Below are 20,912 nucleotides of genomic sequence, written 5' to 3'. Positions count from 1 at the left end.
TCCACAGGAACTTAAGGAAGCATTTCTTCACTGTGAGGGTGACAAAGCACTGGAACAGGCTGCCCAGAGAGGTTGTGGAGTCTCCTTCTTTGGAGATCTTTAAAACCCGCTTGGATGCAGCCCTGTGCCATGTGCTCTAGGTGACCCTGCATGAGCAGGGGGGTTGGACTCGATGACCTCTGAGGTCCCTTCCAACCTTCGGCATTCTGTGATTCTATGATCTCTCTGTTTTACCTTGCCTATGATGAGGTATCTTCTGCTAATGCCTTGTCAGTGACAGCACACTTTGTAAACTGCTGACTTAAGCCACCTTTATGATGGTAAAATGAGTGTAACTGAGTTTTGACAAGCAGAAGCTAATAAATATTACTTTTTTTTTCTAATTTGAACTGTTTCACCATTTGTTGGGCTCTTAATTGACTGTAACCACTTGTTCAGAGTGACAGCTAAAATTTTTTACCAAGTCATAGAAGGTCTCTAGTGAATATAAACCCATGGTCACAAACTACAAGATAACAAATAATGATGTCTGTGATGTTAGAATCTTTCCAGAAATATTGTGTCCATTGCTGGTTACTGTTTTATATAGGATTTAGAATTTTGTAGAAGGCTTTGAGTACTGAGAGCCTGACAAAACCGATTCATGAAAAGAAGTGGAAAGAGTTAGTAGTTTAGTGGGATGAACTATATGCTTCATTATTTTATATTCTCTAACATTTAAAGTAACGTATTTAAATTTTTCACGGTCTAAAGATGAAGGGAAATCTTGTGGAACTGAAAGGAACAACAGACATAAAACTATACATTATTTTTACATGCTTATCATACAGAAATGGCTGCTAACACTGAGACTGAAAGCTGCACTAAAATTGGAAAGTTAGATACCTGAAATTGGAAGTACCAGGAGATTTTTAAGCACCTTTGGATAAAACATCCCAAAGCTCTCATTTTGGAAAGTTTTGTGAGAGATGTGTTGGGTGCTTGATTTACTTTTTCCTTTTCCTGGACAGTTTTCTGGTTAAATATTACATTATGCAAATGGTAGAATAGCTCCATCGGCGTGTGTAGTATGTCGGTGTTGAGCTAAAACACGTTAGGATCTAGAAGGTATGTGTAGAGGAATACAATTTCTTCTATATGGACACCTAGCACTTTACCCCTTTTTTTCATGCTGGACTCATTTTTATAAAGCAATCTCAGTTACCTTTCTTCAAAACCACAACTGTAGGGATCAACCGGTAATGCCTGTGTTTTAAACAGCTGCCTACAGGCTGGAAAAGTTATTGATACATTGATAGCCTCTGCTAAACCAAAGCTAGAAGCCTTTAAGGCCTGTTCCTTCCTACTCTTTGCCTGTTCCCTCTGTCTAGAAATGGTTGAAAAAATTAAATACATATCTTCCAGGGATAGGGAGTGTCCCTCCAAATCCTGTTTTTAGGGCACTCAACTTTAAATTTGAGGTTTCAGTCCTCAAATTTGTTGTCATGATTGTTGGTAGAAAATGTGTAGCACCATAACTGGATAAATGCAGAAGTAATTAAAGAAGCAGAAAGCCAAGCTTAGAGTCAGTCTGGTGATAAAGATTGTTTCCTGTAGTTGATAATGAAAACTGCCTCAGGAAGCTCATAATTCTAATGACAAATATCTGCTATCGGATAATCTTCAACTAAAAACTGATGGTAAATATCAAAAAGAGGTTACAGGACTTTTATTGGGGTTTCCATGGGTCAAGCAGTGAAAGGTGGGAGATCCCAAATGAGCTTCGTACCTTAACTGTGGGACAGGGATGACTCCTTCAAACAAGTGCTGAGTTAGCAGAGGTAAGGATTCATTCCTTAATGGTGAGCCCAATTACTCTGTTTCATATTCTGCTTTTGTTTTCAGGCTCTGTCATGGTGTTATTCCCAGTAAAAGGCATTATGAAATAATAGCCAGTGCCTCAGCGTTTTTGAGCTCTTAATGTTTTTGTAACAGACTGATGCTTTTTGTTATTATCACTGCAGAATGTGTTCGAGTCTACCAGGCTTATTTTAGGTGGTCCTGACGAGTTATCTGCCTTGGATTATTTATTAATCCATTTGTTTTATTACATAATATTAGAGATTTGCTTGCATGTGTTCACTAAGTTGTTAATGGGTAGTTCCAGTTTAAGTGCTGAAGCACTGCTATGTTAATAATGTGTCCTGTAGACCACAGACATAAAATGACCAAATCAGCCATCAGAAACACTTGCCACTACAGTAAGAACTTGAATATATTTTAAATCTGTCTTTTAATTTATGTTGAGAAATAATTCTCTATTTATTCTGATTTATGTTTTTCTGCTTTAGGCCAGAACTATGATAGCAGTTGGACTTGGTATTGCAACTGTTGCATTTGCAGGTAAGCTGTATTACCAACAGCGGGTGGAACTGACACTTGTCAGATGCTATTTCCAAAGGGGTTAATAGAGTTCTTGGGAGTATAAAGAAATTGGGAAATAGAAAGGTTACCCAAGATTGGTACTGGAGAATTGTGTCCAGTTGTAGTTCCTGACCTTTCAAAATCCTTCGACACAATTCCCAAATGCATTCTGAGGAAGCCACAGCTGAAGAAACTTATTTTATGGGCACAAGCTAAAGGAGTTCAATCTGTGTTTTTTATCTTCAAAATATAATGTGAAAAGATGACTTTATGGTTTTTTTTGTTAGCATACTGCTAAAGGTAAGCTCTTTAGTAAGGAAGAACACAACAGGATCCAGTAGTGGGAAGGTGATACTTTACCAATTCTGGTGGAGAAAAATACAAGTTTCTAGAAGCTATAGCAATTTATTACAGTAAGCTGTTTCTGTAGTACACTGTCTGTTACCTGAACTCTTTACATGTGGGCTATATGTTCTTCTGAAAAATAGTTTCTAGTTAGACGCCAGGTTATGGTCTTAATGTGACTTCCCATGATGGATTACTCAGACTAGATTACAGCAGTGGTCTGGTCTGGTTTTGAAATATACCCATTGATTTTCATTACTTTGAGGATGTCAGATAGGCCACATCTAGCTATGTACAAATGTTCTTTCCAAGAACAAAAGCATTAAATGAACATGTTGCACCATGCTGCCAACTCAGCAGATGTTTTGTGGGTACTGCTGTTTTTTAAGGGAAGGGCAGGACACACTCTTTCCTGGTGGATGAACAGCCATTAAGCAGTTGATTAATACACGTGTTTGTGTAGACACAGAAGAGGAGTGTGTCAGAATTTCTTCTGCTGGTTAAGTTGTGGAATTAGTGACAGATAGCAAAGTGGTAAGAGAAAGTCATAGGATAATATATTAATACACCACAGTTTTTCAGCTGTGATATTCCAGTGATAGCTTTTACTCTTTTCTTAATATAGGTGCGTGTTTACATGGCTGAATAACCCATGTAGACACACCATATTTTGAGAATGAAAACAGGATACTATCTGAATAAAGCAGTGCCTTTTTATTAAATGGTTTTACATTGTGTCTAATATTAAGTTACATTGCTAATGAAAAATTAATCAACACAAAAATTGAGTGAGAGAGGACTTGGATGGAAAATCCCGTAATAGCATAGTATAGATCTTCATTTTGAAATTGTTCTTGAAAGCATACAGTACATTTACCAGTGTAATGCAAGGTCCCTTTACAGAGTTAATATAGTCTTGCTTAGCTATAGACACATTTACTACCAGTGGGGAGTTAAATGGTTGTGAATCCCAGAAGATCCTCTTTCCAGCTAAATAAAAAATGCAATGCTTGCAAAATGTTTGAGTAAGCTTATAAAATCACAGCAAAAAGCATGTAGTACCTACATTTTTTTTCTTAAGACATAACCTTTGAACAGTATTTAGTAAATAATGCATATCCAAAGCTAAAATTACATATTGCCCTCATAATAGTTCATAAGGCAGTTGTCTCTGTTTCTCATAGAGATGCATTTGAATCTATTTATTCTGTGAGCAAACACAATTTTTGCAGGCCATGGTTAGGTTTTTATATTAAGTATATAAAACTTCTTTTTTTTTTTTTTTTTTTTTCCCCACCCTTCCCTCATAGTACAGAGATTAAAAAATATAAACCATTGCAAGCTTATCATGGGACTTCTGCTGGGCTGGCCTCCAAAACTGGCTGTTCAGGGAGCATCTTGGAAAGCAATAAAGTACAACAGTGTTGGAGAGCAATAAATGGGATGAAAAGATTAACAATGAAGAAGGATTTTTACACCAAAATTATTCTTGCTATAAGCTGGTGAACAGATGTCAGTGTGTTGTGTTTTTGTGTGTGTTTGTTTTCTCCATCTAGTGAATGTTGATTAAAATTTCTTCTAACTTCAACCAGGCCGTTATGCATTCCACCTCTGGAAACCATTGGAGCAAACCATCACAGAGACAGCAAAGAGGATTTCAACTTCTGTAAGTTCAGAAGCTACTAGTTGCTAATTTTATTAATCTATATTTCAAGTATTTAAGAAGGAACTACTTTGTGGAATACAGAGAGTGCATTTCATTTCAGAATAGAGCTGTTCCTTACTCCATATGTTCTAGCACTAATGTGATATTTTTAAATACCTGTAAATGAAGCTATCAGCCACATCAAAAGGTGCTTCTGAGATCTGATGAATGGTTTTAATTTTCCTGAAGTGATGTTGCATTTTTCACACTCTTTGCCAGTAAGTTTATGACAAATTGTTAAAGTTAACTGAAGTGGTCTGGAGGTAATGAAGTGATGACTGCAGTTTCCTTTTAAGGAGCTGAAAACTATAGTTTAATCCTTAAAAGCCCAGGAAACAAAGGGATAGGGAAACTTCCAGGAAATGTTGCCAAAGCTGGGAGAGGGGAAGAGAGGAAGCTTCTTCTGTTGTTCACATGAATTGTCTTTAGTGCTCCTCACTTTTAATGGACATATTTAAAAATGCAATAAGTAACACAATAAAAATGTGATAATAGTAAAGAGGGAGAAAATTAAGTGTTGTCAAAGGGGCATATACAGGAAATATTTTGGAGGATTTGTGTGGGTTTTTTTTTTGCTTTTGCTGAATGGGCTGTTCTCTGGTAAATAAATATTCATTCATGTCTGAGTGAAGTAATTCTCAGTGAGAAAGCTATCCTTTGTTTAAATGATACAGTGCCCTTTTTGATGCTGGTGGAAAAAGATATTATGAGAGTGGAAGTTGTAGATTATTGTCTCCTGAAAAACAGATTAAAGGTAGATTTTGAGAAAGTGCTAATGAGTGTCATGCCATGTGAGGCTAATTACAGTGCAGGGCTTTCCTTTATGCAGCATATCAAAAACGGGCAGAATTTTGGGTCCAGGTTCATTGACTGCCTGTAGGTTCTGAAGGTGCAAGCTTGATCAATGGATGGAAGGCAAAGACACTTGAAACGTGGACTGTCCTTTGGGACTGGCCCACACTTGGCCCAGTGGAGGTGCAGATAAGCCAGGAATGGTGTTTCTGTTCTATTTCAGTTCTGTTTCTTCTTGCATAGCTACTGTGTAGCCAATGCAAAAAAAAAAAAAAAAAGCTTTTTCTTTTTTAAATTCTCTTTTGAAGATATTCCAATCTTGCCTGCCACAAAGGCAAAAGAGACTTGCAGGTATTGTGAATTCTCATGCATTTATATGGTGTGTACAGTCTGTTTTAAAAGTTTTCTGAAAAGTAATTACTAATAAAAAGTGTGGCTTCAGAGTGGCCACTTCATCCTTCCTCTGTACAAGCTTTACTGCAGCATTCTTTTCATCCATTTGTGCATACAAACCATAGTGTCTAAATGCAAACAGAAAGAATTCAGTGACTGTTCTTAACACATGGAAATACAACATGTTATTGCACAGGGAAGTGTCCACTCAAGGAAACTGCAGCCCTCGGAACTGGTATCCCAACTGAGCCAAGTTCACAATGGCCAGTCTCCTTTTAATCTTAGTGGCTTTGAGTCATATAGAATTAATGAACAACTAAAAAGAGTAACCTGGAAGCATCTAAATTCACACTGTGTTTCTAATCCCAGGACTTGGCTTTCTTTTTCTACTTTCAACCCTCTCCTTCAAGTGTAGAACTTCATGTTGATCTCAAGTGCAATTTTTTTTTTTCTGTTCTATTTCTGAACTTTTACCTGCAAAGTATGGTACTTTTTTTTTGGGGGGGGGGGTCTTCTTTCTTACCATTTATAGTATTTATTTGTTAGCCTCACATTTATGAGGGCAATGGTAATACTTACTGTTCTTTGTGGTGCAAATTTAAGACTCTTGTCTAATTCTTCACAAAGCTTTTTGCTCTGCAACTGTTTTCTTGTATTGTTTGTTTAGAGGCTTTTTTCCATCTGCAATCTTTAAAGCAATGGAAAGAGGAAACATAACATCCAAAGTAACATATTTACCTGTGTAAGACCTTCCTGTCCAAACTATGTATTATGTCCTCACTTGATTTTATTTGAGGATTTTGAAGCTGCCCAATTATCATCTATGGGTTAGCTCTTTCACTGCCCCTATTTATAGCATATTGCCTTTTAAACCTGCTAACTGATGGCAATCAAGCAGTTAGTACTTCTACAAAAACCATTTTATTGGGGAAAAAAAAAGTTTTCTGTGATATTTAATGTCTAGGTTGAGTGTTACTCTACTGTTCTCCTGTGGTGCCTGGAGGCTCCTAAATCACTAGAGTTTCAGTGGTTATTGCAGCTTTCTAGATTCAACCCCTTTTCCTCATGACCTCAGCTTGTGGGACACTATGAAAGAGCCTTGTATTTCTAAGCTAGCTTGTTCTTTTTGTGACCTTTTCCATTCTCTCTCTCCCTCATTTGAAATTCCTTTTTTTCCCTGTTAGCAGCAGGAGTCACAATGCATGATAGCTGCAGCCTCAGAAAATAATTCATATTCTGCTTATCCTTTCTTTCCAACTCACTAATAAGTTAGTTAAAGTCCAACAGAGCAATTAGGAAGAGATCAGTTTAAATGCCTATATGGCTACATTTTGAGTCTCTGTCCCTTTCTGCTTTCTTATATAAGTAAATAACATGTATAGTGAACAATTAGGCTCATCTTTTAATTAAAAGTAGCAAGTAAAATTTGTTCTGTTTTGCTCTGAATTTCTATCTCCCATTTAGCTTTAATTATGACAAATATATAGACTTAAATTTGAACAGTAAATACTGCTGTAATTTAATTTTCATGTTTTCTATGGTGTTATTTCAGTGGAAGGAGACATAAGAGGAACTATTGCCATTTCCCCTCTGCAGCAAGCCTGCCTGCCTGGCTTTATTTATTAAATTTTGTGAGGGGATGAGGGGAAGGGAAGGAATAGCAAGTATTTCAGTGGCCTTCCTTTTCCCTGCTGGAGCTATGATATTGAAGATTGAGCCATAAAAATAGCAATTCAAGGCGAAATGAACCTTTAAAATCCATAAATTTCATAATCCCCGAAGTTTTGTATTCCAGATGGAAAGGGCTTCTTCTACAGCGCTTCATTAGGGATTCTGAAGTACTTCACCTTTTGCACTCCCTTTCCATGGCTGGATCTGATGGTGCTTAGGCCCATAGAATGCTCAATCAGATGCAAGGGCCGCAGCCATGGCTTGTCAGTCACTGAAAATAAAGCATTAGAGAATAAGATAACTTGCAGTCTGAATTTTTCCCAAGTAAAGGTAAAGAAATGAAAGCTGAGTTTAGCAAATTATATGATATAATGTGTCATCTTAGTAGCTTGTTAATATAGTGTAGTTTTGTTAGGTTTTTTTTCCCCTTTTTCCAGTGTTTGTCCCCTTTTTAGTGGGGGACTATACTGTTGATAGAGCAGCATGTAGAGTCTAGAAGGAAAGAAAACAAAAAACTTCATGTGCTCCGATATGATGTCTGGCCTCTGTTGTTACCTTCTGCATCTCTCTGATCTGGCAGGGGAACAGCAATCACATTTGTGCAGAGCAGGAAAGTGTCTTGGAGACGTCACAGTGCTAATGAATCAGATTTTCTTAGATGACTAATTTTGTGAAAATTTGCAAGAGTGAATACGCATTCAAAGAGCAAATTCAACTCGTCTTTCCCCCTTCCCCTTCTGCACCCCCACACACTTTCTAGTAGAATTTATTCAGGAAGCACAATTCGCTTATACAAATTGCGAACCAGTAACGACATGCCAAAAGGGAATGAAATAAAATGGGCACCCGCCCCAAGTGTGAAGAAATGGTGAGCACTTTTCAAGGATTTTTTTTCCCCATATAGAAGTTGTTTGTGACGGGCAGGATTAATAAATAATAAAGTGATGGAACTGCCCAGTTACTGAGGAGTTCTCTTAACGGGAGAATAGCAAGTATTGTTGTGTTTTGCTTCTGCCATTATTTACAATTAAAAGTATAAGAAATAACTTTGACTTAATATGAATAGCATGCAAAAGTTCTGTTTGGGGGCAAGAAATTTGACAAAGCATATCCTGCAAGTAAGACTTGGATGTTTCTTCTCCTTCCTCCAACTAAGGGGAAAAGTAGCTTTGAAGCCTGATTTCTTTTTGCTTTATATTCCATTTAGGAGCAAGATTTTAAATTAAGGAACTGATCATTCTTGCTGTATGCTTCACTTCTGAGAAGAAAGTGCTTTTCCTTGATGGCCAATTCAACATGATGTTTTTGAAGGCTCTGCTTCAGATTTGATTTGGTGCCAAAAGGCATAGACCACAGGATTTCTTTTTTCATTCCTCATGGAAGCTGAGTTGAGGCTTCTTGAGGTTGTAACAGTGTCAGGGAAGTGCACTTTAAAAACATGAGAAAGTATTTCTGAATTTCAGCCTACAGCCATCCCTCTCTATCTCTGATTTCAAATGAGCTTCATGTGGTTACTAATTCATATGGAGGCTGCCATGATTAGAGAAGAGCTGTGTTAAAGATGATTAAAATACTGCTCTTCTCCACATGAACTGTGAACCAGCATCGTACTCTATTCCTCTCCAGCCCTCTCTTTTTTTTTTTTTCTTTTAGGGTGAAGGAGAGTTTTGGAAAACGTTTCACAAGATATTAAATTATGTTCCTGTTTCTGTCTCCCCACTTCAATTTTAGATGTTCTTGTTGAACTTACCCAATGAGACCTTACCCTATGATTAGCAGGTCATCCGGATGGCTTCTTGAAGGACTAGAGGAGGCCGAGTACCTTCCCCAAGTGCTATGCAGTCCAACCTGTAACATTCCTATGCACTAGGACAGGCTGGCTCTACATTACCCCTATCACAGTGTCTCTTGAGCAGGTTTCTTGCTGCAGGCATGGCCTGTCTGCAGTTGCTTCAGTTTTGATAACTGAAGACTTACAGTAATAGATACTTGATGGATGGTGGCCGGGGAGATGAGTAAGAAAAAAGGATTCAGCTCACAGCCTCCACAGCTGGAAATCTCAGGGCTGTAGGTGATTTCACGGCTACATTGCCCCTGGAGATTGTGTGTTGGTAGCAGGTGAAGTATTTCTGAACAGTACTTTCGGGTCACTGTTGCTCCTCATCTTAATTAAAGGCTATGCTTAGATATCATAACCGGAGCCTTTAAAAATGTTTTAATGTTTTTTGCAGTTAGCTAAGACAGAGCTTATGCAAATATAAGGCTACATTCTTATTGTGTGTGAACAGATGTATTTAGTAGCTAGTGGGAGAAAATATTTCATTAAGCGCTGGGCACATTTTTACTTGGGGGTAAAAGGAACATTTTTTTTAAAAAAAGGAAAGCTCAGTTCTCAAGCCAGATTTCCTTTTGATAGCAACAAAGGAAGCTTATTTTTTCCCCAGCTGATAAATTTTGCATGGAGGAAGGAACTTCAGTCTTGTCAAGTGATATTTCTGCGCGCCTGTTCCCAAAGGCGGCCTGTCTCACAACTGCATCTGCTGCCTCTGGGGCTCGTGCAGCTTGGAGAATTGTTTGTGTGGCAGCAGGCTAGTCCTTAATTCTTCTTACAGAAACATTTGCATTGAGGAGATCATAGCTATCAGTCAGTGGTTGTTCAGTAACTTATTTTTTCATTTAAAAATGCATTTATGGGTTGACAAATATACTTTCAATTCTTTTCCCTCTAATGACAATTCAGTTGTTATAATTTGCTCTAATATCCATCTTATTCTCTTTAATGTTCTTTTTTCGCTCTCTTTTTTTTTCTTTGTAAAGAATGGCTGTTTCTAATCTTAAAAAATCCTACTTCTAATCATTTTCAATAATGGGCATCTAGGAAAGGGCATAAGGGCAAACCTAAGCTAGGATTTCCTGTATACTTCACTACTTTCCAATGTTTTGCTGCGAATAAAGATTGTAGCTCGATGCAAATTTTTTTTGGCTTTTTTTGGGGGGGAGGAGGAGGGAGTTATGTTTTTTGTGTTTTTTTTTTTTTCATAAAACTTGTTTAATCACTCTTTCAACTCATGTAACTTCAGCCATCCAAAATATCCCCTGGCAGTGAGTTCCTGAACACAGGAACACTGTGGAACACAGGAACACTGTGGAAAAGTGCCTCCCTTTTCCTGTCTCCTGCTTTCACTTGATGTCCCTTGTTCTTTTATTATGTAAATCAGTGAATGATCTTTTGCCTTGAAGGCCCTTTTATTCCTTCTTGTTGTCTTCAATATGTGTTTTTTTTTATTTTTTTTTTTAATCCTAATGTTTGTTTTTAAGGTAGAGGCAAAGGAGATTTATGGACATTATTGAGAGGAGAGCACACTGCCAGTTCATACTGGTTTTCATTTCCTTTCTTTGACAGAGAGTTGTATCTTTATGGCCTCTCTTGACAAATGCTAAGCATTGAACTGAAGTGTGCACAGAATTATCTGTTAAAATTCTAGGATGCTTTTCCCATGTAGTAAAAGCTTCCATACATAGAGATCCTTCTTAAGCTGAATGTATGCATCTTGTTTCTCAGTGTGTTGCCTCATTTATTCATTTATATTGGATTCTTTTTACAAATTTGAGCCCCTTTCTTTCCAGCCATTGAATATGGCATTGGCACTGGTTTCCCTTCGGGAATTCTTCGGTGACCTTCTTTCATGGACATAGTTGGCTCTTTGCTGCTGGTTTTGCTCTAGCCATTTGTTTGCCCGTGTGAAGACATCATCCCCTAAACCATGCCTGCCTTGTTGTTTTTGGATTTCTGATGAAGCATTTGACTTAAGGGACCATGTCAAAATCTTTTGGAAATGCAACCAAATTATATACATCAACCAAACTACATCAACCAGATCACTCCTGGTTGCACAGTAAATGATTCTGTCAAGGAAATAATTTTTGAGTATTACTCCTCATAAAGAAAAAGCACATAGACTATTCATCAGTATACAATATTTATCTGTTCTTATCCTTTTGTTATAGTTTAGATAGAAAGATCTGGACATCCATAATTCCTTAGATACCCAAATAATTTAAAATATTGTTGCTGCATTTGCAGTTTTCCACTGCGACGGTACCAAAGCTGCTTTAAACAAAAGACTTCCTTGCTCGGCCCTCCTGCCTCCCCCTGCACACGTACAGAGTGTATCACTGCCTGCCAATACAGACTTTGATTCTGGACTATTTTATCTGAAGACAGGAATTTTATATCTGTAGCTGTTAATATATTTTTATTCGTAATAGAAGATAGCAAAAACAGTTATTTTTAAGGGAACTTTTAGATGTGTTAAAACCCAAGAAAATTTCTTTCATACCATCTGGTTTGTACTTTTTTCATACCTTCAAAATACAGAAAAATGTAATGCTCTGAATGAGGTCATATGTTAAGATTTAGGTTCTGACACCTTCTATGTGGAACTAATTATTTCCCACTTTTCCTTTCTTTTTCATAGAGTCTTTCATCCTACTATAAAGGAGGATTTGAACAGAAAATGAGTAGGCGAGAAGCTAGTCTTATTTTAGGTGTAAGGTAAGTGTGTTGCACTAATATGTTTTTGTTTCTTGATGAATGGAAAAATCCATATAGCAGGAATATGGAATAATCTGGCCCAAATCCTAACCTTTTTTTTAAGGCTTCTAATGCTCATAAACCATTTTAATATTCTCCTTAAGCAAAAAAGCAAATAATAAATACTAATAAAACATGTGACTTGTGTTCAGCATGTGAAGGCATAGTAACATATTGCAGTGGAGAATAGAATTGATATTCTAGAAGTAATCAAAAAAGCAAATACTATGCTAATTAGTGTGATCACATGGCCTGTTCCCCAAAAAAGAAAAAACCCTTGAGATAAGCAATACTGTAGATTATATTAATAAATGAGAAGAGCAAATCAATTTTGTTCTTATTTTTCCCGTAAGTCTTTTTTTTTTTTTTTTTTTTTTCCCCTTCCTCTTTGATTTGTTTGAGTTAAGGACTTGGTGCATGCTCCAAACAGAACAATTCAGAGAGACTTGTAATTTGAGCAGTTATAGGAAATCATTTTCAGGCTGAGGAACTGATAGATTTTTTTTTTTTTTCTGTTTCCCCCTGAAGTATCTGAATAGCTAGTGTTAGCATTCATGTTAGTGTTTTTTATAAAAACAGTGAGTTGTAAGGTTTGAAACACAGGCAGTTCCATCTCCAGGTGAGGAGGAACTTCTTTCCTGTGAGGGTGACAGAGCCCTGGCACAGGCTGCCCAGGGAGGCTGTGGAGTCTCCTTCTCTGGAGATCTTCCAAACCCGCCTGGATGCCGCCCCGTGCCCCGTGCTCTGGGTGTCCCTGCTGGAGCAGGGGGTTGGACTGGATGATCTCTAGAGGTCCCTTCCAACCTCAACCAGTCTGTGATTCTGTTTAGCAGCGGAGAGGGACAGATCTGCCTTTAAGTAGTAGGTTCCTTTTCCTGGTTCAAATTGGCTCTGAATTTAAACTATTTATGTTTACTTCTCATGTAATAGGGACTACGCACATGTAACATTCATTTTAAGAAATTGTAAAATAAAAGAATACTTTAATTTGAAGTATTTCATGCTTGCACACCAAGCAGAAAATTAATAAGAGTGCTACTCAGACATATTTCCTTTGACCTTTAAGTCTGATAAGTATTAACATTTTAGCTTATAAGGTCATATTCAGTGATATTCCAGAGTAGCACACTGCAACTCATTAAAGTGTGTTTACATTGGCTCTCCTTAACTTGAACGCTGCTCTTTTACATCTGAATAGAAGATGTGAATGCATTCTTCATTACGTGTTGCATCAGAATCTGCTTTTATTTTTGGTTTTAATAGCTGGAGTCTGCAGCTAGAATAGTGACACTGCTTGGTGTGTTTGGGCTGAGTCTTACAAATGCCATTTGAGAGAAGTTCTTTACTTGGATTGAGTATTTAGTTGCATAGAAGCATGTGGCTAACATCTTTACAGGAAGGTTTTGCAGTGTTTAAAAACTGCAAAATACAGTTTTTAAATACACACCAATTTTAACTCAGTGTTCATTTAATTATATATTTATATGCCTATAACAGTATTACCTGTGCTATGAGTGCTATGGAAAAAAGGCAAATTAGTTTTAAAGTATTAGGAAAGCTGTTAGGGGAGGCACAAACCAGATCTGACTCAACACTAATCTTATTATTGTAACTTTTGTCCCCTGTGACATTGCTTCCAAGTCATACTGATTTTAAGGCAGCGACCTGCTTTATTATGTTGAGTGCCAATTGTGTATGGGTACTGTAGAAATAATAAATACAAGGTATTGTACAGTAATAAATACAAGGTGATGATGAGCATTTAACCGCTGCTTTTGCATTTCATGTGTACTAACTTTTATGCGTTTTTGAATGTCACTCAGCAATAACCATTCAGTAGGATTGTAATATATATTTTTGATAAAAGAATATTTCTTTTAAGCTGTATGAAAGGCCTTGAGCACTACATATACTGTATTAGAAATATTCAGTAATTTTAAAATTTTCTCTTCCATAAGTTATCATGAAGCAGACCTGATTACTGAACCTCACTATAAGCTTGGCATTAGTTCTAACAACTAAATACGGTGCAGAAGGAACTACTGTTAAGAGAGGAGGAAGAAGGAATGAGTTAGGAGGTGATAATGTTATGAAAAGATATGAGTATTTTCCAAACACCAGACCAAGCTAAGCACAGTGGTTTGCTGCCATTCAGATCCCTTGTGCTTAACTTTCTGCAGTTAGATAGTGTCTGGTAAAAAAAAAAAGATTTAAATTTAAACAATAGATAAATGTGAATGAAACTTTGTACCGTTCTGTTCCTGAAATAAAATGCATTGTTTCTCTGTCTGTAGGAAATATTTAATTACTTGTCAGCATAAATATGAATTTAAATAAATACACATTATTTAAAAAAAAAAAAAGAAGTTGCAGCTAGAGCAAAAGCTGTGATATCAGAAGCGTGTTATGTTGGTGTGACCCAGGTTGTGAAGTGTAACTTTGGTTTGACAGAAGAGATTTTCTTGGTAGTGACTAGGAGTATTCAGTGATCAGTCCTGCCTCCAGAATAAACAATCTGTTATAAGCTGTTTGATTTGAATGATATTTCAGATCAAAGAAATCTGCTTTATATTCCATAACTGAATTATATTCCGTAACTACATTTTTTCCATAATTTGACTTTTGTGCTCAGTATTTCCAAATATGGTAACTCAACTTTCCTTATATTGTTACAGTACTAAACAAGGAATTTGCGGATTGAAATATAGATAACTTAGCCCTAGCTACCCAAGAACAAATCATTTTGTTCTGAAGCTATGTAGTTCAAGGCCCTTCATCCTCTCCTAATTCTTTCTTTCAGGATTTTATTGTTCCCTTGATATTTTGGTTTTTTTCTTTTTGAGTGCAGTTCTGTGAAATATTTTTGCAACATGCTCCAAATTCCCCGTGACAGAATAATAATTACAGGTTGTTTACTTCAGGAATGCAGTTAGCATTCAAATTGTACCTACAAAAAGATTAATTAATTGAATTATCACTGATTAAGAAGTGATCTGAAGTGGAAAACACTGCTTCATTTCTGCATGCTAACAGATTACAAAAAATAAAACCATTCAAATTTAAATAGTACTGTTCTTTTGCATACCATAACCTATTGTGCTGGCACACTGCATCCCTGAGTGGTTATTTGTCTGGTAAGGTATGTACTTAATTTAGCTGAAGTACATGTTTTACATATCTGTCATTGAAGGAAACAACATTATGTAGCGCTTGTAAATCAACATGCCCCTGAATGTAACACATTGAACAGCTTTGCAAAAAATAACAAATACAGTTTTTTCAGGCCCCAGTGGAAAGAAGAATTATTTATAGCTGCAATAATAATATTTACAGTATAATACAATATGGTAATTTTAAATATTTGTTGTTTTGTCATTGGTCATATAAACACTCGTTTTCTAGGAGAGAATAGAATATTTCCACATTAAATTGTAAGAATGGAAGGTAGATTTACCCTAGAGCTTTTCTTTTAGGTTTTAGTGGGCTTTAGTTTAGTAGGTGTGGGGTTTTTTATGTTTGTTTCGCTTTGTTTACATAGCGGTGGATTTTTTGGGGTTCAGAAAAGCCTTAAAGATATTTGTATGTTTCAAATACGCAGGCTTTTTTAAAATACTATTTTCTATATGTCTCACGTGCCTTTGTTAGTGTCTTACTTCCTCGGCGATGCAGTTTTGTGTTTTGTCCACAAGATGGTGAAAATCCCAAGTTTTAATTGCTTTTTGAAGCCACCAAAAACTTAATTTATAGCCTGGGTTTGGTGGAGTTTTTGGTAAGTGCTTCCATTTATTTTGTAGTCCATCTGCTGGCAAGACCAAAATCAGAACAGCCCACAGAAAAATCATGATTTTGAATCATCCTGATAAAGGTAAGTAATTCCTCTTTTTCTTAACTGAAGCTGAAAAGGCCTAAATGAGATCCTTCAGTTTGCTGTTTCCGTAAGTGAACACAATCAGTGCAAGTATATGATATTTGTTTTTTAGACTAGACTTTAGTTTCTGTGCATCTTTTTCACCGATGAAACAGACTGATACTCGAAAGGCTTTATGAAACACAGTTGTGGTAACCTGTGCAGATATTTTTAAGGTTGCTTTTAGACCTGTGCTGCCTTACTTAAAACCATGAGCTCTTGGACCACCCTTTTACACTTTCAGAAACTTAAAAGTAAGAAAAACTGTTCTGTAGCACATTTACATGAAACATTTCTGTGCTGGACTGTGAAATGAAGCAGTCACATGCTTGAAAGGACCCTTCTGTGGGGAGGTGTTCTGCAGCCAGTGACAACTCATTGGTTGAATTCAAGGAAGTTTGCAGTCCTTTGGAAGAACTGTGAAGCTGGGCACTTTTGCTTTACTGGCCAAGTTTTTAATGTAAATTTATCTTACAGAAAGGCTATTATTATAACTTTAACTACACTACAGCTGGTTGAGAAAGAAAGCCCATATGTTCATTGCTGTTTGTACTTTAAAATAACAGATGGTGAAGAGTTGCACTGTATTTCAGAAGTCAAAAGGGGGAATTGGAAGTTTTTTGCATCTTGACAGGATTACAGGGTCCCTGGTCTGCCCTGTCTTAAGAAAATGAAAAAATAACTTACCAAGTTGTTTGCCAACAAGTAGATGCCTTTCTTTGCTGTCCTCAGCCCTCAACTTAATTCTAAAGCTGTCCTCCCTGTTTGATGTCACACCGCTTCACTTTCTTACACTTCTTGTAATGTATGAACTCCACAATTGAAAGCTGGGAAAGTTCTGCTCTGCATTTTTAATGCGTTGCAATCATAGGGGATCTCTTAACCAGCAGAGTTCATAGTAGGTTAAAGTCTTTTGATAATGATTTTTTTAATTTTAGTGTAGCAGCATCCAGAAGCCTGAGCTGGAACCATGAATCTCAGTATGGGTTCTGAGTAGACCTAGAAAGCCCATTTCTGTACTAAAAGTTATATTTTAAGGGACCAGGCTTACAGCAATAATGCAGCTACAGCTGGGTACAGTGTAGGGTTTGCTAGACGCGTTGTCGGCTTTCGAGGTCTCCTGTGTGCTGTTAGGATGGACTATTTTCTCAGTAGGAAAATGAATTTAAGGTGTTTGTGCCCTGAAGCTTTGTTGGTATTGCCACAGAAAAAAGTTTGTATAATGTCTTCAGGTGCAGAGCTATGGCCTGGAATAATCTTGAACATATGGCACCAGAGACCTGTTTGCTTAAACAGATACCGCAATTCCTTCAGGCTTCTAGTAACAGAACTGTGGTTTTTATGAATAATATTCAACTACTGAATGTTGTTCTAAAATATTTTAGCAGTTGGGGTTGATGAAAGAAAGAATAGTAATGACAGATTTAAAAAAAAAAAAAACTATATTAGCTAAGAATTAAAACTTTAAAGAGAGAATTATTAGGAATAAGAAATATATAGAATCGACAATAATGGTGATTAAAATGGTTGTGCATTAATCTTTATGCTTAAGAATTAATACTTTTAAGCAGAATCCTGGTTTATTATACTGATAAAATATAAAGTGTGTTAATATTTTTTCAGTCACTAAGTTTTGAAAGAATACTTCTTCACAGAAACTGAGGAAGAGAAAAGTCTTTTGGACCTGCCTAATTATAAACAAACACTTATGCAATCATGAGACCGAATTTCCTCTCATTGGAGGGCAACAAAATTAATACAGCACTTAAGGATGTAAATGTAGTGAAAACACTTCTAATACATTAGAATTTACTTTTAAGATTATGCACTCTGTGCGTTTAGAAAATCAATGCACAGCTAAATTTCTTGGAATACATTGTTGCAATTTATAGTCTTTAATGTTTGATATTTTTGATATGGTGTGTGTGTGTGTGTGTGTTTGAGATCTATCTATCTATCGATCTACCTATCTCACACACACATGCATAAAATGCTTGTTTTCCAGTAGTCACTTCTCTGTCCTGTTCTTTCCCTGTTCCACTTTCCTGAAATGTGTCTTAACTATTAGGACTACAAAACCAGAACACAAACAAGAGAAGTGAACTCTATTACTTCTTCCAGTTGTTTTATTAGACAGTGAAATGACTTTATAATTTGGGTTCTTGCAGGAATGTCCTAAAGAAGTTTTTAAAGCTTTACATTTCTCTATTTTTTTTGTTTCGTGTTTGCTCTTCTGCATGTCTCTTCTATCGCCGGCTTTCATTGAATGAAAAGTTATGACATAGGCCTTGGAAAAGGCTGTCCAATGTACAGTATTATTGAATTCACCTTTTTATGTTAGTGTATTCTAGTAAATGGCAAGCTACTGGTACAGACCTTGTAATGTAGTTTTCAGTGACTATAGGCAGATGGTGGGCACTCAAGGGGAGAGTAAAAAAACAAACACAAAAGACTCCTGAACTGTAATCAAATTGTTAGATAGAGCGTAAAGCAATGGCAGTGCTGGGGACTGCAAGTTAGAAGGCAGACCGTGTCTGACTAGTTGTAATGTGACAGTTTCTGGCTGGTAACTCTGGGTGTCTAGAGAGGGGAAGGATGGGGTGAGTCTGGTTTGATTTGGGTAAAAATAATTACAAAATTTTGCCTCTTGGGTTTTGGGGTGGGTGGGAATAAGAGCCATCATCTTTATGGGAACATTCAGGAGAGCTGACCTTGCACACGTATGCAGCAACACTACAGTGCAAATTTAAGTCAGCCTAATTTAAAGTGATTTCAAAGGATCATTTTGAGACTTTTCTTTATCAGCATGACTTCCGAGACAAATTGTTCTTGTTACTCTTCAGTTACTTCATTTTTTTTTGGTTACTTTTTGTCATGTTTCCCTACTCATTATTTTATTTCATATCAATTATACTTTTAGAGCAGTCTTATGAAAAAGATTTTCTGAGGAAGGAGGCACTAATAAAATTGAGTAATATCTGGATGCTGTAAAAGTAGACTGATATTTCATGCAAATAGGTAAATGATATTCCTTTGTACTATTTCATACAGATATGTAAATGATATTCATTTGTCCTTTCTTTTCAGGTGGATCACCTTATTTAGCAACAAAAATAAATGAAGCAAAAGACCTGTTAGAATCTAGTGCCAAAAATTGAAATGTTAGGCCTTGGATCATAAGAATGGCTTAAAAAAAAAAAAAAAAAAAAGGAAAAAAAAAAGAGAAGAGAAACAGCTTTTTACACATCTTACTGTGGAAGATCGAGTGGATGCAACAGCTCTCATATCTGCTTGTTCTGCATAGCTGCTGAAAACTGCAGGGACTGTTTTTATTTATTGTCATAATTAAAGATTAAAACAACTTAAAAGCCAATTGAAATATTTCTAGTGTGATGTGTCAGTTTTAGTGTATCTGTACTAAATTGCATGTGTGTGTATATGGTTTTATTTTTTTTAAAGCAGTGGATTCTTTCATGTAACTTCTGGAATACTTAAAAACCGAAATAGTAATAGTCTTATTTATAGGCTTTTCATTCACTGATGAAGACTCCAGCAGTGTCAGAAAATCAGTGAGTTGAAAGTATGGCAGAACCATAAGGGGAAACTTCAGCATCAGCTACATTGGAATGTTCATTTGTGAAATAGTGGGGTTTGTTCATGATGTGGTTGTGGAGGTGCAATGTGGAACAAAAAAGGGCTAGTGAGACTACAGGCTTCTGTTTCCTGAAGCTCTGCAAATGGAACTGAGTGGTATAAAGGAAGAATTTTCTTTTTTCCTCCTAGATCTTTGAAATTGTCAAGTAATTATGTGGAATGTTTTTTTATTTTCCTTGAAGTCACTCTGTAGAAGTCAGGATGATACAGGGGTTTTCATGCCTGTAGAAATGAAGAAGGTAGGTCCACATGGCATGGAGTCAGATGAATATATTTTGTAGGACGTTGATGTCGAGATTGTTCTAGTCATGTCAGACTGAAATAAGCTTGATACAGCAGGGAGCAAACATGGCTGGACCCCTACTGATATTTGCCTTGGTTATTATTCTCTCTAGATTTACTTATCCTTTCTCTGCCCCGTTTCCCAAAGCATCATACCTGCCTGCTCGTGTAGCAACCTGGTTTTGGCTTCTGGGAATCATGAGGTCTTGCATCCCTAGCAGTTGTGTCTCGATGCCATTCGAAGCACTAACTACTGCAAATTCCAACCAGGAATCTGGTTACAGATGAGTTAACTCAGAGGATGATGAGTCTAGTGTATTCTGGGTAAGATAAGAAAACTTTCTGGTATTCAGTCAAAATAATGACATTTTAGGTACAACGAGTCTTTAAAGAGCTGTTAGTAGAAAACTTAAATTGCTTACTTTCTAGGCTATTTAGCCAGAATTATGGATAATTAAATGAGTATCCAACCACATATTATTCCCTGGGACGTGTATGTGTTTGACCATCCAGGGGCAGATGTCTAGAAACTTACAGATTTTTACCTTGGAAGGAGGAAATAACATGACTTTAAAATAATATATATGTATATGTGTGTATATATATATAAACTATGCATTTCCTGCCATTAAGAAGATGAAGGAGAAAATCTAGTTAACCTGGAAATAAAATGTGAAGTTTAAATATGTCCGCCTTGATCACTGAGAGTGTTGCAGGACTTGAGGGACACATCTTGACTGGATAAAGCAAGAAAGGGCACAGGGAAAAAACCTCCTGGGGGGGGATACACATAATGTATGATATGTGTCCTGCAGTGCTGCTGTTTAATTGCTGCTCCAAAACAAGAAAAAGCGTAATGTAAAGATAACAGGGGATGCATGGGAATTCCTATGCAGGGAATTCCTTATATTCATGGGTGGGCCCTATAAGTGATGGGGATCGTTGCTCAGAAGCAAAGTTGCTCATAACAAAACTGTTCCTTGTGTTTTTGAACTGACTAGCTGTTCACACAATCACATGTCCTTGTGCCTGTAAAATTCTGTAAAATGAGAGGAGCTGATAGAGTGATCATGAAATGATCACTTCTGTATGTGCAAAACTTCAGCATCACATGTGCAATAGCACAAATATATATATTCCTTGGAAGGAACTCTCTTTTTTTCTGT

The 20,912-nt window shown here is 36.7% G+C and overlaps 1 protein-coding gene across 1 annotated transcript in view; it reads left to right on the top strand.

The window, feature by feature from the left end:
- DNAJC15 (DnaJ heat shock protein family (Hsp40) member C15) overlaps positions 1 to 20,185 on the top strand; it is a 26,625-nt gene extending 6,440 nt beyond the window's left edge. Inside the window, exons 2-6 of the mRNA XM_026034504.1 lie at positions 2,331 to 2,382; positions 4,341 to 4,414; positions 11,788 to 11,864; positions 15,698 to 15,768; positions 18,898 to 20,185. Of these exons, the coding sequence (XP_025890289.1) occupies positions 2,331 to 2,382; positions 4,341 to 4,414; positions 11,788 to 11,864; positions 15,698 to 15,768; positions 18,898 to 18,968 (345 nt within the window). The 3' untranslated portion in view covers positions 18,969 to 20,185. The remainder of the gene's footprint in view (positions 1 to 2,330; positions 2,383 to 4,340; positions 4,415 to 11,787; positions 11,865 to 15,697; positions 15,769 to 18,897) is intronic.
- Positions 20,186 to 20,912: the final 727 nt, after the last annotated feature.

Source organism: Nothoprocta perdicaria, unplaced genomic scaffold (genome assembly GCF_003342845.1).
Source record: "Nothoprocta perdicaria isolate Ctin4 unplaced genomic scaffold, notPer1 scaffold_145, whole genome shotgun sequence".
Taxonomy (NCBI): domain Eukaryota; kingdom Metazoa; phylum Chordata; class Aves; order Tinamiformes; family Tinamidae; genus Nothoprocta; species Nothoprocta perdicaria.
Note: the sequence above shows the minus strand (reverse complement) of the source record. Positions and strands in the feature narration are given on the sequence as shown.